Source organism: Carassius gibelio, chromosome B9 (assembly GCF_023724105.1).
Source record: "Carassius gibelio isolate Cgi1373 ecotype wild population from Czech Republic chromosome B9, carGib1.2-hapl.c, whole genome shotgun sequence".
Taxonomy (NCBI): Eukaryota; Metazoa; Chordata; class Actinopteri; order Cypriniformes; family Cyprinidae; genus Carassius; species Carassius gibelio.
The window spans coordinates 4,799,568-4,813,512 of record NC_068404.1 but is presented as its reverse complement, the minus strand read 5'-3'; the positions used below and the strand labels follow the sequence as shown (position 1 = coordinate 4,813,512).

The 13,945-nt window shown below is 38.1% G+C and overlaps 1 protein-coding gene across 15 annotated transcripts in view; it reads right to left on the bottom strand.

The window, feature by feature from the left end:
• osbpl6 (oxysterol binding protein-like 6) overlaps window positions 1-13,945 on the bottom strand; it is a 73,682-nt gene that overhangs the window by 14,179 nt on the left and 45,558 nt on the right. For 8 of the 15 annotated variants that reach the window (XM_052564817.1, XM_052564825.1, XM_052564826.1 and 5 more), the window contains 8 exons: window positions 11,711-11,848; window positions 10,256-10,319; window positions 10,094-10,172; window positions 9,861-10,005; window positions 7,861-8,005; window positions 7,314-7,440; window positions 6,276-6,398; window positions 882-4,134 (listed from right to left, as the gene is read on the bottom strand). In XM_052564817.1, coding sequence (XP_052420777.1) covers window positions 4,026-4,134; window positions 6,276-6,398; window positions 7,314-7,440; window positions 7,861-8,005; window positions 9,861-10,005; window positions 10,094-10,172; window positions 10,256-10,319; window positions 11,711-11,848 — 930 coding nt within the window. In that variant the 3' untranslated portion in view covers window positions 882-4,025. Of the gene's footprint in view, window positions 1-881; window positions 4,135-6,275; window positions 6,399-7,313; window positions 7,441-7,860; window positions 8,006-9,860; window positions 10,006-10,093; window positions 10,173-10,255; window positions 10,320-11,710; window positions 11,849-13,945 lie in introns of those variants that run through there. The other 7 variants (XR_008155076.1, XM_052564815.1, XM_052564814.1 and 4 more) reach the window with 7 other exon arrangements.

Genomic DNA, 13,945 nt, shown 5'->3' with positions numbered 1-13,945 from the left:
CAGGTTTTAACAACAAAACCCACCCAATTGCTACTCAAAATCACTTTCTGCTGTAAAGTTGTGTATTTTAACATGGGGAGTCTATGGGACTGACCCTTTTGCAGCCATGAATTGTAGTTTTAGTCACTTCCGTATTGGTTTCACAAGAGGGAGTGAGAGGTTGCCGCTTGCTCAACACTAGCCCAATCATGTTTAGAGGGGGATCCCCCGGTAAAATCACATTCTGGTGAGGTAAAATAAATGTTTTTAATGGGATTTCCTGGGTAAAATTTGTATTTTAGGGGCTAAATATCACTTTATTGTGGTCGCTTTAACCCGCAGACATGAAAAAAAAAAAACAACCCGTGGTGACGGTGTTAAAGTAGCCCAATTCTGTGGGAAAACTGTGGACTTGGCAACACTGATTCTGGATTACATGAAGAACAGGACACGTTCGAGGAAAGTTTAACACCTTCTAAAAAAAAAAAGGTAATTTTTTTTTTTGTATTGTTGAATTGGATCATCGAAGGTCAGCAGTAAAACAGGAATAAAATGGGATTAAATAGAGGATATTTGTATTAATGTCTATTTACTGCAGGTATGCGTCGTATTCTAAGTTTGCACTGTTTATATTCATTTTAAGGAATACTGAATCTGTTTTTTGTGCAAGTGAGATAAATAAATCCATGTTCATATTTAGTCGAGTCTAAAACTACATAACATCATGTTCACACAACGCATCTGCTCTCATTCCCGATTTCTCTCAACATGGCAACATGATAAAACTGAGTCAGTATTGGACTAATGGCCCAGCCTCCTCATCTCATCTCTTTAATATGAGGTTCTGAATTCTAGGTGAATAATGAGACCGATAGTAAACAACAGACGCAGGATACAGAGCATGACTTAGAACACAAGTATGTATTTGTTACTATGAATTTAAAAGTGAAACAGCGGGTCTGGAGTGTGTCCTAATGACACATCAGGAGCTGTACAGCAGTAGAGCAGCTGCAAACACAATGTCACTGTACAATTGCACTTCTTCAGAGGAAAGCTGAACACATGATTAAAACCCCCACACACAGTGCAGGACGTCTCAGTGAGGATCTAACCAGATAGAAATTAAACAGACATTTTAATAAGGCATCAGAGATCATTGGCAGGCTGTGACATGTTTTCATGCAATGGTGAGAAACTATCGAGTGCAGATGCACTCACTACAACGCCTTGGAACCTGAATTCCTTAGATAAATCTAAAATAATCTTCTCTATAAGCTTCAGAAACATTCAGTCGGTTCAGCTCTTGATGAGTGGATGCATCAAACTTAACAGAAGAAAACATCGTTCATGGAAAGTCTTCAGTATAAGAACTGGATAGGTCGTTTTGTAGGAGTTTCAGACCTCCTTGTTTGTTTCTGCAGCTGTTCATTTCCAGCGGCCGGTGTTTTATAGAGTGGTTGAGGAACGTGTGTCAGTGTGCAGAAGATGAGGATGGACTGTGCTCAGTGGAGTGTGTTGATATGGTTTCATCTGCGTTAAGGCACAGTGAAGGACTCAAACACTGACTTACGACTCTCTACTAATGGCAGAGATCATCTCGGTCACTCTGACTACACGGTTTCTGGATGTTTCCTTTTTTAATCTACTCACATAAAAACTTTCTAAAAAAAACTATATTTAAAGAAAATAAAACATTCAGATCTGCGCAGGCGAATCGAATTCAACAAAACACACAAGACTGATTTTACGAATGATTCTGTGTTTGATGAATGAGGTCCAAATGAGATCAAATGTTAGAAACTAGAGCTCCGTTCGCGCTAGAATATTGGTGTACTACATGCTATGCTGCATAATGCATGTTTTAAAAACAGTATGGAAAACAGCATGCATTGTGGAAATGTATTCTGCTACATTGCTGTCACGTGATTTACCTCAGCAAGTTTAATTCAAGAAGTCATTTTTAATCTAGGTAACAAAAATTTTCTTTTTTAATGCAGTCTATAGAAATATCTTAACTTTTTGGTGTATATGTATATATTGTGAGGTATTTGGCAGTATGCTATTCAGCATAGCATACTAGCATACTTCAGCACATAGAAGTTTTCAGTATGCACTGAATTTGTAAATGATTCATTTGGAGTTCTGAGTTCAGAACCGCATGACAGAAAACTGCTTTTACTACTTCGTGTCTATATGTGCCACAAATTGTAAGAATAGTATGACAGGGTGTAGTTGGAAATTTACAATGCAGTATACAATTTGAGTATGCCGAATGATGTATCCCACAATGCATCATGCTTGACTTCACCGTCCATTTCCGTGATAGATTAACACAGATTTTTTTGTAAAAAACAAATTTAATTAGTATTTACTCAGGCTTCCAAAATTCTAAAATTTAACAAGAAACTATTTTTTTTTTCAAAGTTTTTAGTCAGAGATTAAATCTGTACTTTGTTGAATTAAACCCATGGTGAGGTCATGTGGAAATGTAGTACGCTACGTGAAATGTTACAGCATACTGTGTGGTATGCAGTAGGATAGCTTTCCATTCCACACACTGCTCCGGTCGTTGCTGACATCATCTCCTGTACAGTATGATGTAAGCAGAGATGTAGGGCACTGAAGTATGTAGTGTGCAGTAGCACTGAGAGGCCAGCAGAAGCCGCTGCCGCTCTTAGTGAGAAGTTCATGCTCAGAACAATGAGACGAGGGAAAATATAGTGTACACGTTTTCAGTGTACTTGTCTGCTGGTCACTGGTGCATTTTGAAGGGATAGTTCACCCAAAAAAGACAGTTCTGTCATCATATACTCGTTCTAAATTAACTTTAGTTAATTTTCAAAACACAAATGAATATATGAAATCTGAGAGGTTTTCTTCCTTACATTGAAACTCAAGGTATCCAAAACTTAAAAGAGATTTGGCCATTTGATATCATGAACTGACAATTTTCGTACTTTTATTTACATCTAAACAGTGAACGACACGTACCCAGAGCACATCAAATATGGTAAACATGGGAGCTTGTTTTACGACGACTTGCGACTTTTACAAATTTTGGTTAGATGAAATTGTCAAAGGGAGGACAGAAATGTCTCAGGTTTATTATAAATTAAATGAAAAGGGTTTGGAATGACATAAGGGGAAGAAAACAACCAGTTTTTATTTTTGGGTGTACTGTCCCTTTAAATGCAGTGTTAAATGCAGACTTCTGGCTCAACCAATGGCATGACTTCAGGGCAAAACTACCGTTAATAATCTGTTTCGCAGAGCACTGACTAGTTTTTCTGAAGGTGGCGAGTGCTTATAGAGCCTGTCTGGAAAAAATTACTTCTTGAATTTGATTTGGTGCAATTAGAGGAGCATGAATGTCAGACTTCTGCTTTAAATGAAGAGCGCTAATGTACAGTTGCAGATACTGGGGTTCAGGAGTCTGAGTCCTGGGGTGTCTTTTCTGGTCTTGCAGGTTAGGTCCAGGATCTTTCTTTCAGGCTCGATTCTTTGGGGGGGTTTGAAAGGTGGAGCACACGAGTATAAAAAGTCACATGTTCAGCACACTCACGGCTGCCGTCGAATATGAGGAGGGACAGATCGAGTCACAGCACAGCTTTAACTGGCAAAGCAATTCCCTTCTTTTGGACGTCTACAAAAATACCACTAAAATTGTCTAAATGTAGCTTTGATGAGTTCGTGTAGCACTTTGCCGATGAAAGCTGCCATCTACACATGCAGAATTTAACCCAGAGCAAATTCAGTTGAGGGAATTTCACTAAAAGCGCAAAACTTTGTTGTTGAGAAGCGACTTCTTAAGGCAAGGACTTCAGGTGGACAGCTCTACAGCTCTCACTTTTGCCCTGACAACAGCGCAGTCTCTCTGTTACTATAGAGAGGGAGACGAATGAGGCCAAACCTGCCCTAGTGATGAGGAGAGAGTGTTTGTTTCTTGTTTTTGTTTTCAGTCCGTTTCTGGAGATAAAATCCAAATCTGGAGGGAGGTCCTGTTCTGCATAGTAAGCGTCTGCAGTCAGCAGTGAAGGCGTCTGGATCTACCACAGCTCAGGGTTTTCTTGTTTGAGGAAGCCGGGGTCCTTGCGCAGCTCCCAGTACGTGTTGTTAGACACCCATCTCTCCCTCTGGTGACTGTCCATAACCTTCCTGTTACACAGAGGAGGCACATTTGGTTAAGTCTCAAATGTGACCCTGGACCACAAAACCAGTCATAAGGGGCCAATGTTTTGAAATTGAGATTTATACATCATTTGAAAGCTGAATAAATAAGCTTTCCATCGATGTATGGTTTGATGACACAATATTTGGCCGAGATCTGAGAATCTGAACGTGCAAAAAAAAAATTGCCTTTAAAGTTGTCCAAACGAAGTCCTTAGCGATGCATATTACTAATAAAGAATTCAGCTTTAATATGTTTACAGTAGGAAATTTACAAAATATCTTCATGGAACATGATCTTTACTTAAAGGGGGGGTGAAATGCTATTTCATGCATACTGAGTTTTTTACACTGTTAAAGAGTTGGATTCCCATGCTAAACATGGACAAAGTTTCAAAAATTAAGTTGTACGTTTGAAGGAGTATTTTTGTTCCAAAAATACTCCTTCCGGTTTGTCACAATTTTCGGAAAGTTTTTTTCGAGTATGGCGGAATTTCCTTATATGGGTCCTGAGGGCACTTCTGCCGGAAGAGAGCGCGCGCTCCCGTATAGCAGAGCACTGAGAGCACAACAGACTTCACTGATCAGAGCGAGAGACCGAATTGTCACAAAAGAAGTGTGTTTTTGGTTGCCAGGGCAAGACAACCCTGCACAGATTACCAAAAAAAAAAAAAAAACAGCATCAAGGGACCAGTGGATGGAGTTTATTTTTACAGAGCATCGACGTAGTTGTGCAAGTGTTTTTGTTTGTTCCCCTGCATTTCAAAGATGCTTGTTTTACAAACAAGGTCCAGTTTGACGCCGGATTTGCGTATCGTTTATTTCTTAAGGATAATGCAGTCCCAACGAAAAAGGGTCACGATCGTGTGTTGGAGCCGCAGACGGTGAGTAAAACTGCTTCAAATATCTCTGTGTTGTTAACTTAGCTATCGGTGCGTAAGCACATCAAGTAAACAACATGCGATGTTGTCATCAAACTGCACTTTCCACATGTACAGCTTAAAAAAAAAAAAAAAGACGACATAAAGTGGAACTTTAAATTTTCCAAAACCGCTAAGCTAAAATATACAGTTTCAGTACATACCACATAGAGATGTCCTGCTGTAGTTGTTGCTGCTGCTGCTCTTGTTAAATTTCAGCCTCTGGATCTGATTCTGGATCATAAATATACGCTGAATCTGACTGTAAGCCATGATTTGTTTTTCCTCACGGTAGTCACAGCTTCCAAACGCTCTCAACGCAAAAGCCTATTTGCGCTCGTGATTCTTTAGCTCCGCCCACACGTCACGCCTCCAGCCACTCGTGTTTTTCCGGGAAAAATCAGTACAGACTATCTTTCTCTTATAAATATAATAAAACTAAAGACTTTTTGGAGTTACAGTATGAAGGATGCAGTACTTCTCTATAGGTACTCAAGATTAACAGGAGATTGAGTGAAAACGAGCATTTCACCCCCCCCCCCCCTTTAATATCCTAATGATTATTAGAAATTCGCTGATCTAAACTAATGCACCTCTTTTTTTTTTTTCAAAGAAAAGCATTATTTGTGGATCATTTTGTACATTTTCACTCAAAAACAGATGAATTAGCTCACATGAATGAGGCCTACAGTAAAATGGTTGTAAAAAGCAATAAAAAATTGATAGCCTGAATGCACTGTAAGTCGCTTTGGATAAAAGCGTCTGTTAAATGCATAAACTTAACTTTAATTTTAATTTAATTTAATTTAAAAAAACCTTTGATAATTTGATTTACAAGTTGACAAGTTGATTTAAAAAGCTGAATCCAATATTTAGTAATAATTTAGCATAAGACGCAATCTCATTTTGTAGTCTGGTCATTATTGACAGCACAAGGTGGGAAAAAAGTCCCAAAAAAGTTATATTAAATTAATTTAATATAATAATCATTAAAATTGGTCAAAATAAAAATGCTAACATTAGTGTGACTGTTGAATTTCTCTGAATTGCAATTCCACTTAAATGATGAATTTTGGCCAAAGCCTGTGTAATGGGTGAATCCTTATTAAACTTGAGAACAGGAAGAGATCGATACAGAGAGAAGGTCCCGTCTACATGACAGGAGTTCAATAGCAGCAGAAGAAGAGGCAGCAGATGAAGTGCACTCACTTAAAGAATCGCGGCTGGTGCCTGATGTTGTTCTCCTCCAGCCACTTCCTCCTGTTTCTCTGCTGCTCTTCGATTCTTTGTTTCTCAGCTGCTGCCATCTGAACATTTCCTTCCTCCAGACACCTGTGAGACACATTAAACCAGAGCTTCACCACAGATGATTACTCAGTGCAAACTTTGTTCCTCTGGTTTCTAGGAGTGTTGAATGAAGAGCTGAATGAAGAAGAGCTGAATGAAGAAAAATACATCTGAGACACTTTAAAATGGAGTTTAATTACAAAGTGACATGTGAGGCTGAACATTTCATTAGTTCATTTAAGTATTTTTACTCTAAATATCACGTAAAAACAGGCGTTGATTCTCCGGAGATGCACAGCACAGTTTACCTGATTAGTGTTTTTAAAATGAATCACATACCGTATGATTGAAAGATCGTAAACATACATTCCAGTTAATTTCGATGAAATTAAAACAACATATTATCACTAGATGCTAAAAGTTTTAGATATAATAATTAACACTAAAATAAATTTCAAAGATGCTAAATGTAATCTATAGCAGTCAAAAAAAATCACATACAGCACCTTTAAAGGCAATTTTAGTGTTGTATAACTAAAACTATAAAAAAAAGTATTTTTTTATGATATGTAATAAAAATACAGTGATACATTTGCAGATTTGTAGAAAACATGCAAAGAACACATTCTTATTTCTTCAAGAAAAGAAGCTTGAGCCAGTTATTCTACTTTGAAATATGTTCCGTGTCGGAATGTCTGTTTTTGTTTTGCTCTGTGTGACTCCGCCCACTCTCAGTTTACCCAATAGGATTTCAGCACCCAGATTGTGGAAAACTCTCTGTACTGTATGGAAGCCAGCAAACGAACTGGGTCAGAGATCACAGATTCTAACCCACATAAAACGCAAAGGAACTGACTGGGATTATTCCTTTTCATGAACCGTCTTCATTGATCTCATCTTATCATCTGATGGCAGTTTTTACAGTAAGAGTGTGATATGAGAAGAGAAAGCTGCATGTACCTCTGGTCCGGCCTGAAGCGAGCATCTGTTGGTGGCAGCAGCTCCTTCAGCTCAGGGCAGAGCTCATTGAGCTCTATGGCAAACCTGCTGAAGCCGTAGTACAGCTCATAATCTGTAGGCATAGACCCTGAACACACAAGCCCAAGAGAATCATCAATGTATGTGGAGCATTAGCATTAGCATTAGCATCACTCTAACATCTGACTGCCCACACAGCATTAGATCTGCCCTCTGTTGTGTTGTGTAAGGTCATAACTGCAAATGACTGCTAAATTGAGAGCATTTACTATCATGGATATTCCTACTGGCCATTAAAGTTTGCCATGTATTTTCTACGGATCTGCCACAGTGTTTGCGTAGTTACTTGTTGGCCCAAGTTGGCCACTTACTTTTTTTCTTCACCAGACAAAAATCATATTTTTTTTTTTACAGTAAAATATTAATTAAGGGAGATAAATAAACATTGTATTGCCTTTAATATTACTTACTGTGCCAGTCCACTTTCTACAAGTAACTGCCACATTGTGGACCCTGTGAGTGTAAATACCTGGTCTCCAGATGCATTTGGCTGAAGGTGGGACTCCACAGTACAGACCCTCATGCCATTTCCCAAACAGTCTGTGAATGACTTTTCCCTCCTGGTCCATCACTGATCCTTGCACCTCATTCACATTCGAGCTCCAGTAGTTTCCCTGGATCCACACACACACACACACACACACACACACACACAGAGATTAGGGCTATGCAAAAGTGCCATTTAAAATAAATGTGCTCTTTTAAAAAATTTTTTTACGAAAGAATCTGGAAAAAGTATCATGGTTTCCACTAAACATGACAACTGTTTTGAACACTGATAATCATAAAAACCATTTCATAATTCCTAAATCATCTTCCTAATTCCATCACAGGAATAAATTACAATTCTAAATATATTCAAATCAAAAACAGTTCTTTTAAACTGTAATAATGTTTCACAATATTACTGATTTCAATACATTTTTGATCAAATCAAATAATTGTGAACATATTCTTTTCAAAACATTAAAAAAAAACATTACCAAGTCAAGTCATCTTTATTTATACAGCGCTTTTAACAATATAGATTTTAACAAAGTTAAATGTGACGTGTGGAAAGATAGCTATAAGTTTGTCATTTGTAGATTTATTAACCATATAAAGCCCAAAACTGTCAGTCTGCTTTCACACTGCTCTGTTAATTTGAGCATCCACAGTGAGAAATTACACATTGTACCACACAAACAATATTAAATAAAGACTGTTCATTCTTTTTGGCTGTTAAACTTATCTGAAAACTTGAGTAGTGTACTGTATTTTCCGGACTATAAGCACTTTTTTTCATAGTTTGGCTGGTCCTGCGACTTATAGTCAGGTGCGACTTATTTATCAAAATTTATTTGGCATGAACCGAGAGAAATGAACCAATAGAAAACATTACCGGCGCTCTATGTTGCTCAGTGCTACTGTAGTCTACACTGAAAACATAGAGCGCCCTCTCGCGGCTGTAGACGGTAATGTTTTCTATTGGTTTTAAATAAATGCGACTTATACTCCAGTGCGACTTATATATGTTTTTTTTCCTCATCATGACATATTTTTGGACTGATGCGACTTATACTCAGATGTGATTTATAGTCCGAAAAATACGGTATGTTAGTTTGCACAAACTAATCAGTCGATCCAATGGTCCCCCTATCTAAGCTATGACAAGGCGTCTGAAGTAATGAAACGGGGCGAAGATTAAAAAGTATCTCAAGCTAGTGGATCATTTACATTTTTGTCGTGGGCAAAAACTATTAAATTAAAAAAGCTACTAAACAGCATTCAGATGATTAATGAACTGAATTTAATTGACCCGAATAATATTGCTACATAAAACAAAAGAAAATTGCCCAGGCTACAATATAAAAAAAATAAAAAACTTTGACTCGATATTCATGAAACAATATAAATAATGCTATCATGCCGGCCCTGTACTTGTCTTTTAATAAAAATAAACTTTATTATGTCAGTATTAATGTTAATGTGTACATCTTTATTTTTGGTGTTTTTTATCATTCTAATTACAATTAATTTATTATAGCTACATTTCATACAATTTAAGACTAGTGGCCCCCTAGTGGTTGAAAACCATCGACTTATCCATTTGTGATATATATTACCGTATTTTCCGGACTATAAGTCGCACTTTTTTTCATAGTTTGGCTGGTCCTGCGACTTATAGTCAGGTGCGACTTATTTATCAAAATTAATTTGACATGAACCGAGAGAAATGAACCAATAGCTCTATGCTGTTCAGTGCTCCTGTAGTCTACACTTGATATCAAAGAGCGCCCTCTCGCGGCTGTAGACGGTAATGTTTTCTCTTGGTTCTTGGTTCTAAATAAATGCGACTTATAGTCCTATGCAACTTAAATATGTTTTTTTCCTAATCATAACGTATTTTTGGACTGATGCGACTTATACTCAGGTGCGACTTATAGTCTGAAAAATACGGTATAGATGCAGCTGTGGATGAGCATGTACCTTCACAAAGGTGAGTTTGCAGATGCAGCTGGTGTTGCGGGTGTTTCTGATCGTGACCTCGCCGTAATGTTCGATCCATCGCCTCCCGCTCAGAATATTGTGGATGCACGTCGTCACCTTGTTCCACTCATAGTGATCGCCGTAACTGCCGACACATGCAAAGACAATGACACTGAGAGTCAGGCGGACGAAGGGACAGACGCAGGGTGAATAAACAGTGCAGAGAAACAGACCTGGGCAGCGTCACATTCACTGTTCCAATGGGAAGAATCTCCATAGACTTCCCCCAAAACTTATTCTTCCATCTGACGTCTGACACACACACACACACAAACACTTGAGTGTGGTAATAAGAAGTCTTTGAGAGCTAAATATAGGAGTGGTATCAGTCTTACCCTGCCAGAAGGTGAAGTTCTGGGACTCACAGTGACAAGCGGAGATGGGCGGATGATGGCTCACCTGTGCACAGACAGAAAGATTACTAATAAAGCACAGCAAGAAACATTTCTATAGAAAAATGACATAGATGATGTATAACATCACACAAAGTAATATTAACTAGATTTCTTGCTATTGTCATGGCCTAATGGTTAGAGAGTCAGACTCCCAATCGAAAGGTTGTGGGTTCGAGTCCTGGGCCGGCAGGAATTGTGGGTGGGGGGAGTGCATGTACAGTTCTCTCTCCACCTTCAATACCATGACTTAGGTGCCCTTGAGCAAGGCACCGAACCCCCAACTGCTCCCCGGGCGCCGCAGCATAAATGGCTCCGGGTGTGTGTTCACATTGTGTGTGTGTTCACTGCTCTGTGTGTGTGCACTTCGGATGGAGAGCACAAATTCTGAGTATGGGTCACCATACTTGGCTGAATGTCACGTCACGTCACTTTCACTTTCAGTTTGGGGGAATTCAATTTGGTACTATTTCTTTTATTCAGAGAATATTTCAGGAAACCGTCTTTAGATGGTTCAGTCCAATTTGGTGAACTGGTTCAAGCGACTGTTTGAGGGCTAAGGCTAGGGATTACAGGTAATAATGTTGTAAATGAAATTATTTTCTTGCACAGGCCGATCATTTGCAACATAAGATCTCAATACATCATCATAAGCTATGAATATTGATTTTGTGTTGCCACTCGGATTAATGGTAGCTGGTGACTTGCATTTTATGAATCCTCAAGGAGCGTTTTCAGATAGAAATCTTCTTCATTGATCTACTCAAGAAAAAAAGTCATCTTAGATGACCTGAGGGCGAGTGAACGAACAGTCAGTTTTCATTTTTGGGTGAACGATCCCTCCTTGAGCCATTAAAAACTGCCTCTAAAAGTTTCCCCTGGAATGGTTGCTTTACTTTCTAAAGGCTAAACTACAACTAAAATGTAATTTTCAGCTGATTCAGTTTAAAAACAACAAACGTTTGAAAGGTAAAATGAAGGCTGCAGAGAAATCGGTTTCGTTCTCACAGATCAACAGACTCCAGGAGAGAGACACGTGCCGGTCAGTTTATTCCAGAGTGTGTGGATGAGAGACAAAGCAAGATGAATTACACTACAGTGAACCTGTGCAAGTGTTTCTCTCTCATCACGGCCCTCCATGAACACACTGCATTATGTCAGACACACACAGCCTGTGGGAAAGTTCACTGCTGACAAAGACCCTTTTCAAGTCACGCAGGAAGAGCCTCAGCCAGAGGACTATTGATGGCCTTGCCTCCAGCAAACACACACACACACACACACACACACACAGTATAAGTGGTGCAGTGCTACAGTGAAGGACAGGAACTCACCTGGAACAGGTACTGCAGCAATAAAGTGTGTGTGCTTGTGTGTGAGAGATACAATAATTCATACCTGTTCAGAAAAAAAGCAGAATCCTTTGTCTTCACGAATACATTCATACGTTTCCCCCAGAAGGGGGTTAAAGGGTTTACTGCCCGCTCTATAATAGGTGGAGGAATATCCCGAAACTGCAAACGCTGCGACGATTGCCTGCACACACAAACAAAAGCAACCTGTCAGTGAACTCATTACTGCTGAACACATGCAGTCCAGACAGACGGTGTGCTCTTTATACAGACAGAACAGAGCTCACTGAAACACGATGATGGGATAAATGTGCCTTAAGAGAGCATGACATCCACACAAACACACAGTCTGCCAGGTGTCAGGTCAGATCCAAATCTGTTCTGTGTGTGCACTGTGACACTGTTTTCATAATAATAATAATGGTTATATGATGATCATGATTATTAAAACATCTTATTTAAATGGTAAAGTACAGTATGTGTCATTGTAGAAGTTGCTGTATATTAAAAAAATAATTATTATAGATTTTTCTGGAAAATAAACCACATCCATTTATAATAATAAAAATAAAAAAATAAAAATAATAATACTTAATTTTTTTGTGTGCTTTATGACATTTTCATGACATCTTAGAATTATTAATAATAATAATAATTTTTATAGAATAAAATGTACTTTTTTATCTGGAAATCTATAAATCATATTACCCGGAAGAAATCTCATTACTGTAATCATTCAAGATAATAATTATAATAATTATAATAATAATAAATCTTTATTTACTCTGTAAGGTGCATCATGATGGTATTTGCTGTTTATGCTGATGAAAACATTAACTATTGAAGAAAAATGGTATTACAGCAAGGAGAATCCAATTAAAAGTAGATACACAAATGTAAAATTCTTTGCAGTAACTGAAATGGGGGTTCTGTATCGTACTGTATCACAGCAGTCAGCCGCCTACACTGCAGCATCATTACTACAGTATCAGTTCGCTGTGTGTGGACACAAACTAGGCTACAGGAAGAGGACTTAATGAGGACAGAGGTACATGCCCACCTGCCTGTCCTCAAGGGACGTGTGTCCCTGCTTCAGGCCCTGTTCACCCTTCCATCTAACAGCTCCTGTTACATCACTATGTACGAAGTGTGTGAACATTCGTGTGTGGGCACGTTTCTGTGTGAGCTCAAGTCTGTCCTCGCACACTCTACCATTCCCTGCTGGGAAATCAAGATAAAGCTATATGTAGCTGGTTTTGCTTTGCTACTCAGTTTCAAGCCAATAGTCTGGTCTTGATGGTTGATATTAAGCTGGACTACTGACTGATGAACTCGATTTTGATTTGGTGAAACATTATAAATTAAAATTAAATTAAACTAAATGTATGCATTCAGGCTATCAATTTTTACCTATCATTATATATTAATTATAAATTAATATATATTATATATTAATTACCTATTATTATAGCAACTGTACCTACACTCTTCAAAATAAAGGTCTCATAAGGGTATTTTTACAGTGGTGCCATAGAAGAACCAAAGAAACCTTTCAAACCTTTCAGTGATCATTTCTTGAAAGAACCATAGTGTGTTTTACTGTGGAGTGGAACGTTTCTGTAGATTCTTTCTAACAGAAGCTTGTTAGGTGTATGTCTTTTGAAAATTGTGTCCCTGGACGACAAAACCAGTCATAAGGATCAATTTCTTGAAATTGAGGTTTATATTGTACATCATCTGAAAGCTGAATAAATAAGCTTTCTTTTGATGCATCTGTTAGGATCTGACAATATTTGGCCGAGATACAACTATTTGAAAATCTGGAAACTGAGGGTGCCAAATACTGAGAAAAATCATCCTTAAAGTTGTCCGAATGAAGTTCTAAGCAATGCATATTACTAATCAAAAATTGCGTTTTGATATATTTATGGTGGCAAAATTTACAAAATATCTTCAAAGAACATGTTATTTACTTAATATCCTAATGATTTTGGGCATTAAAGAAAAATCGATCATTTTTACCCATACAATGTTTTGTTTTTTTTGGCTATTGCTAAAAACATACTCCTACGACTTAAGACTGGTTTTTTGTTCCAGGGTCAAAATTCATTAACTCTCTTAAAGGGACAGTTCACCGCATAATGGACACCCACCCACTTTCGTTCCACTCCAAAACTCAAAATTTTAATGAACCCTAAGCGATTCCAGTCTTTACATTTGAAAGTCCATGTAACTAAAACTTTGATGCTGCGCAAGGGTAAAAAGTTCATTACGACTACAA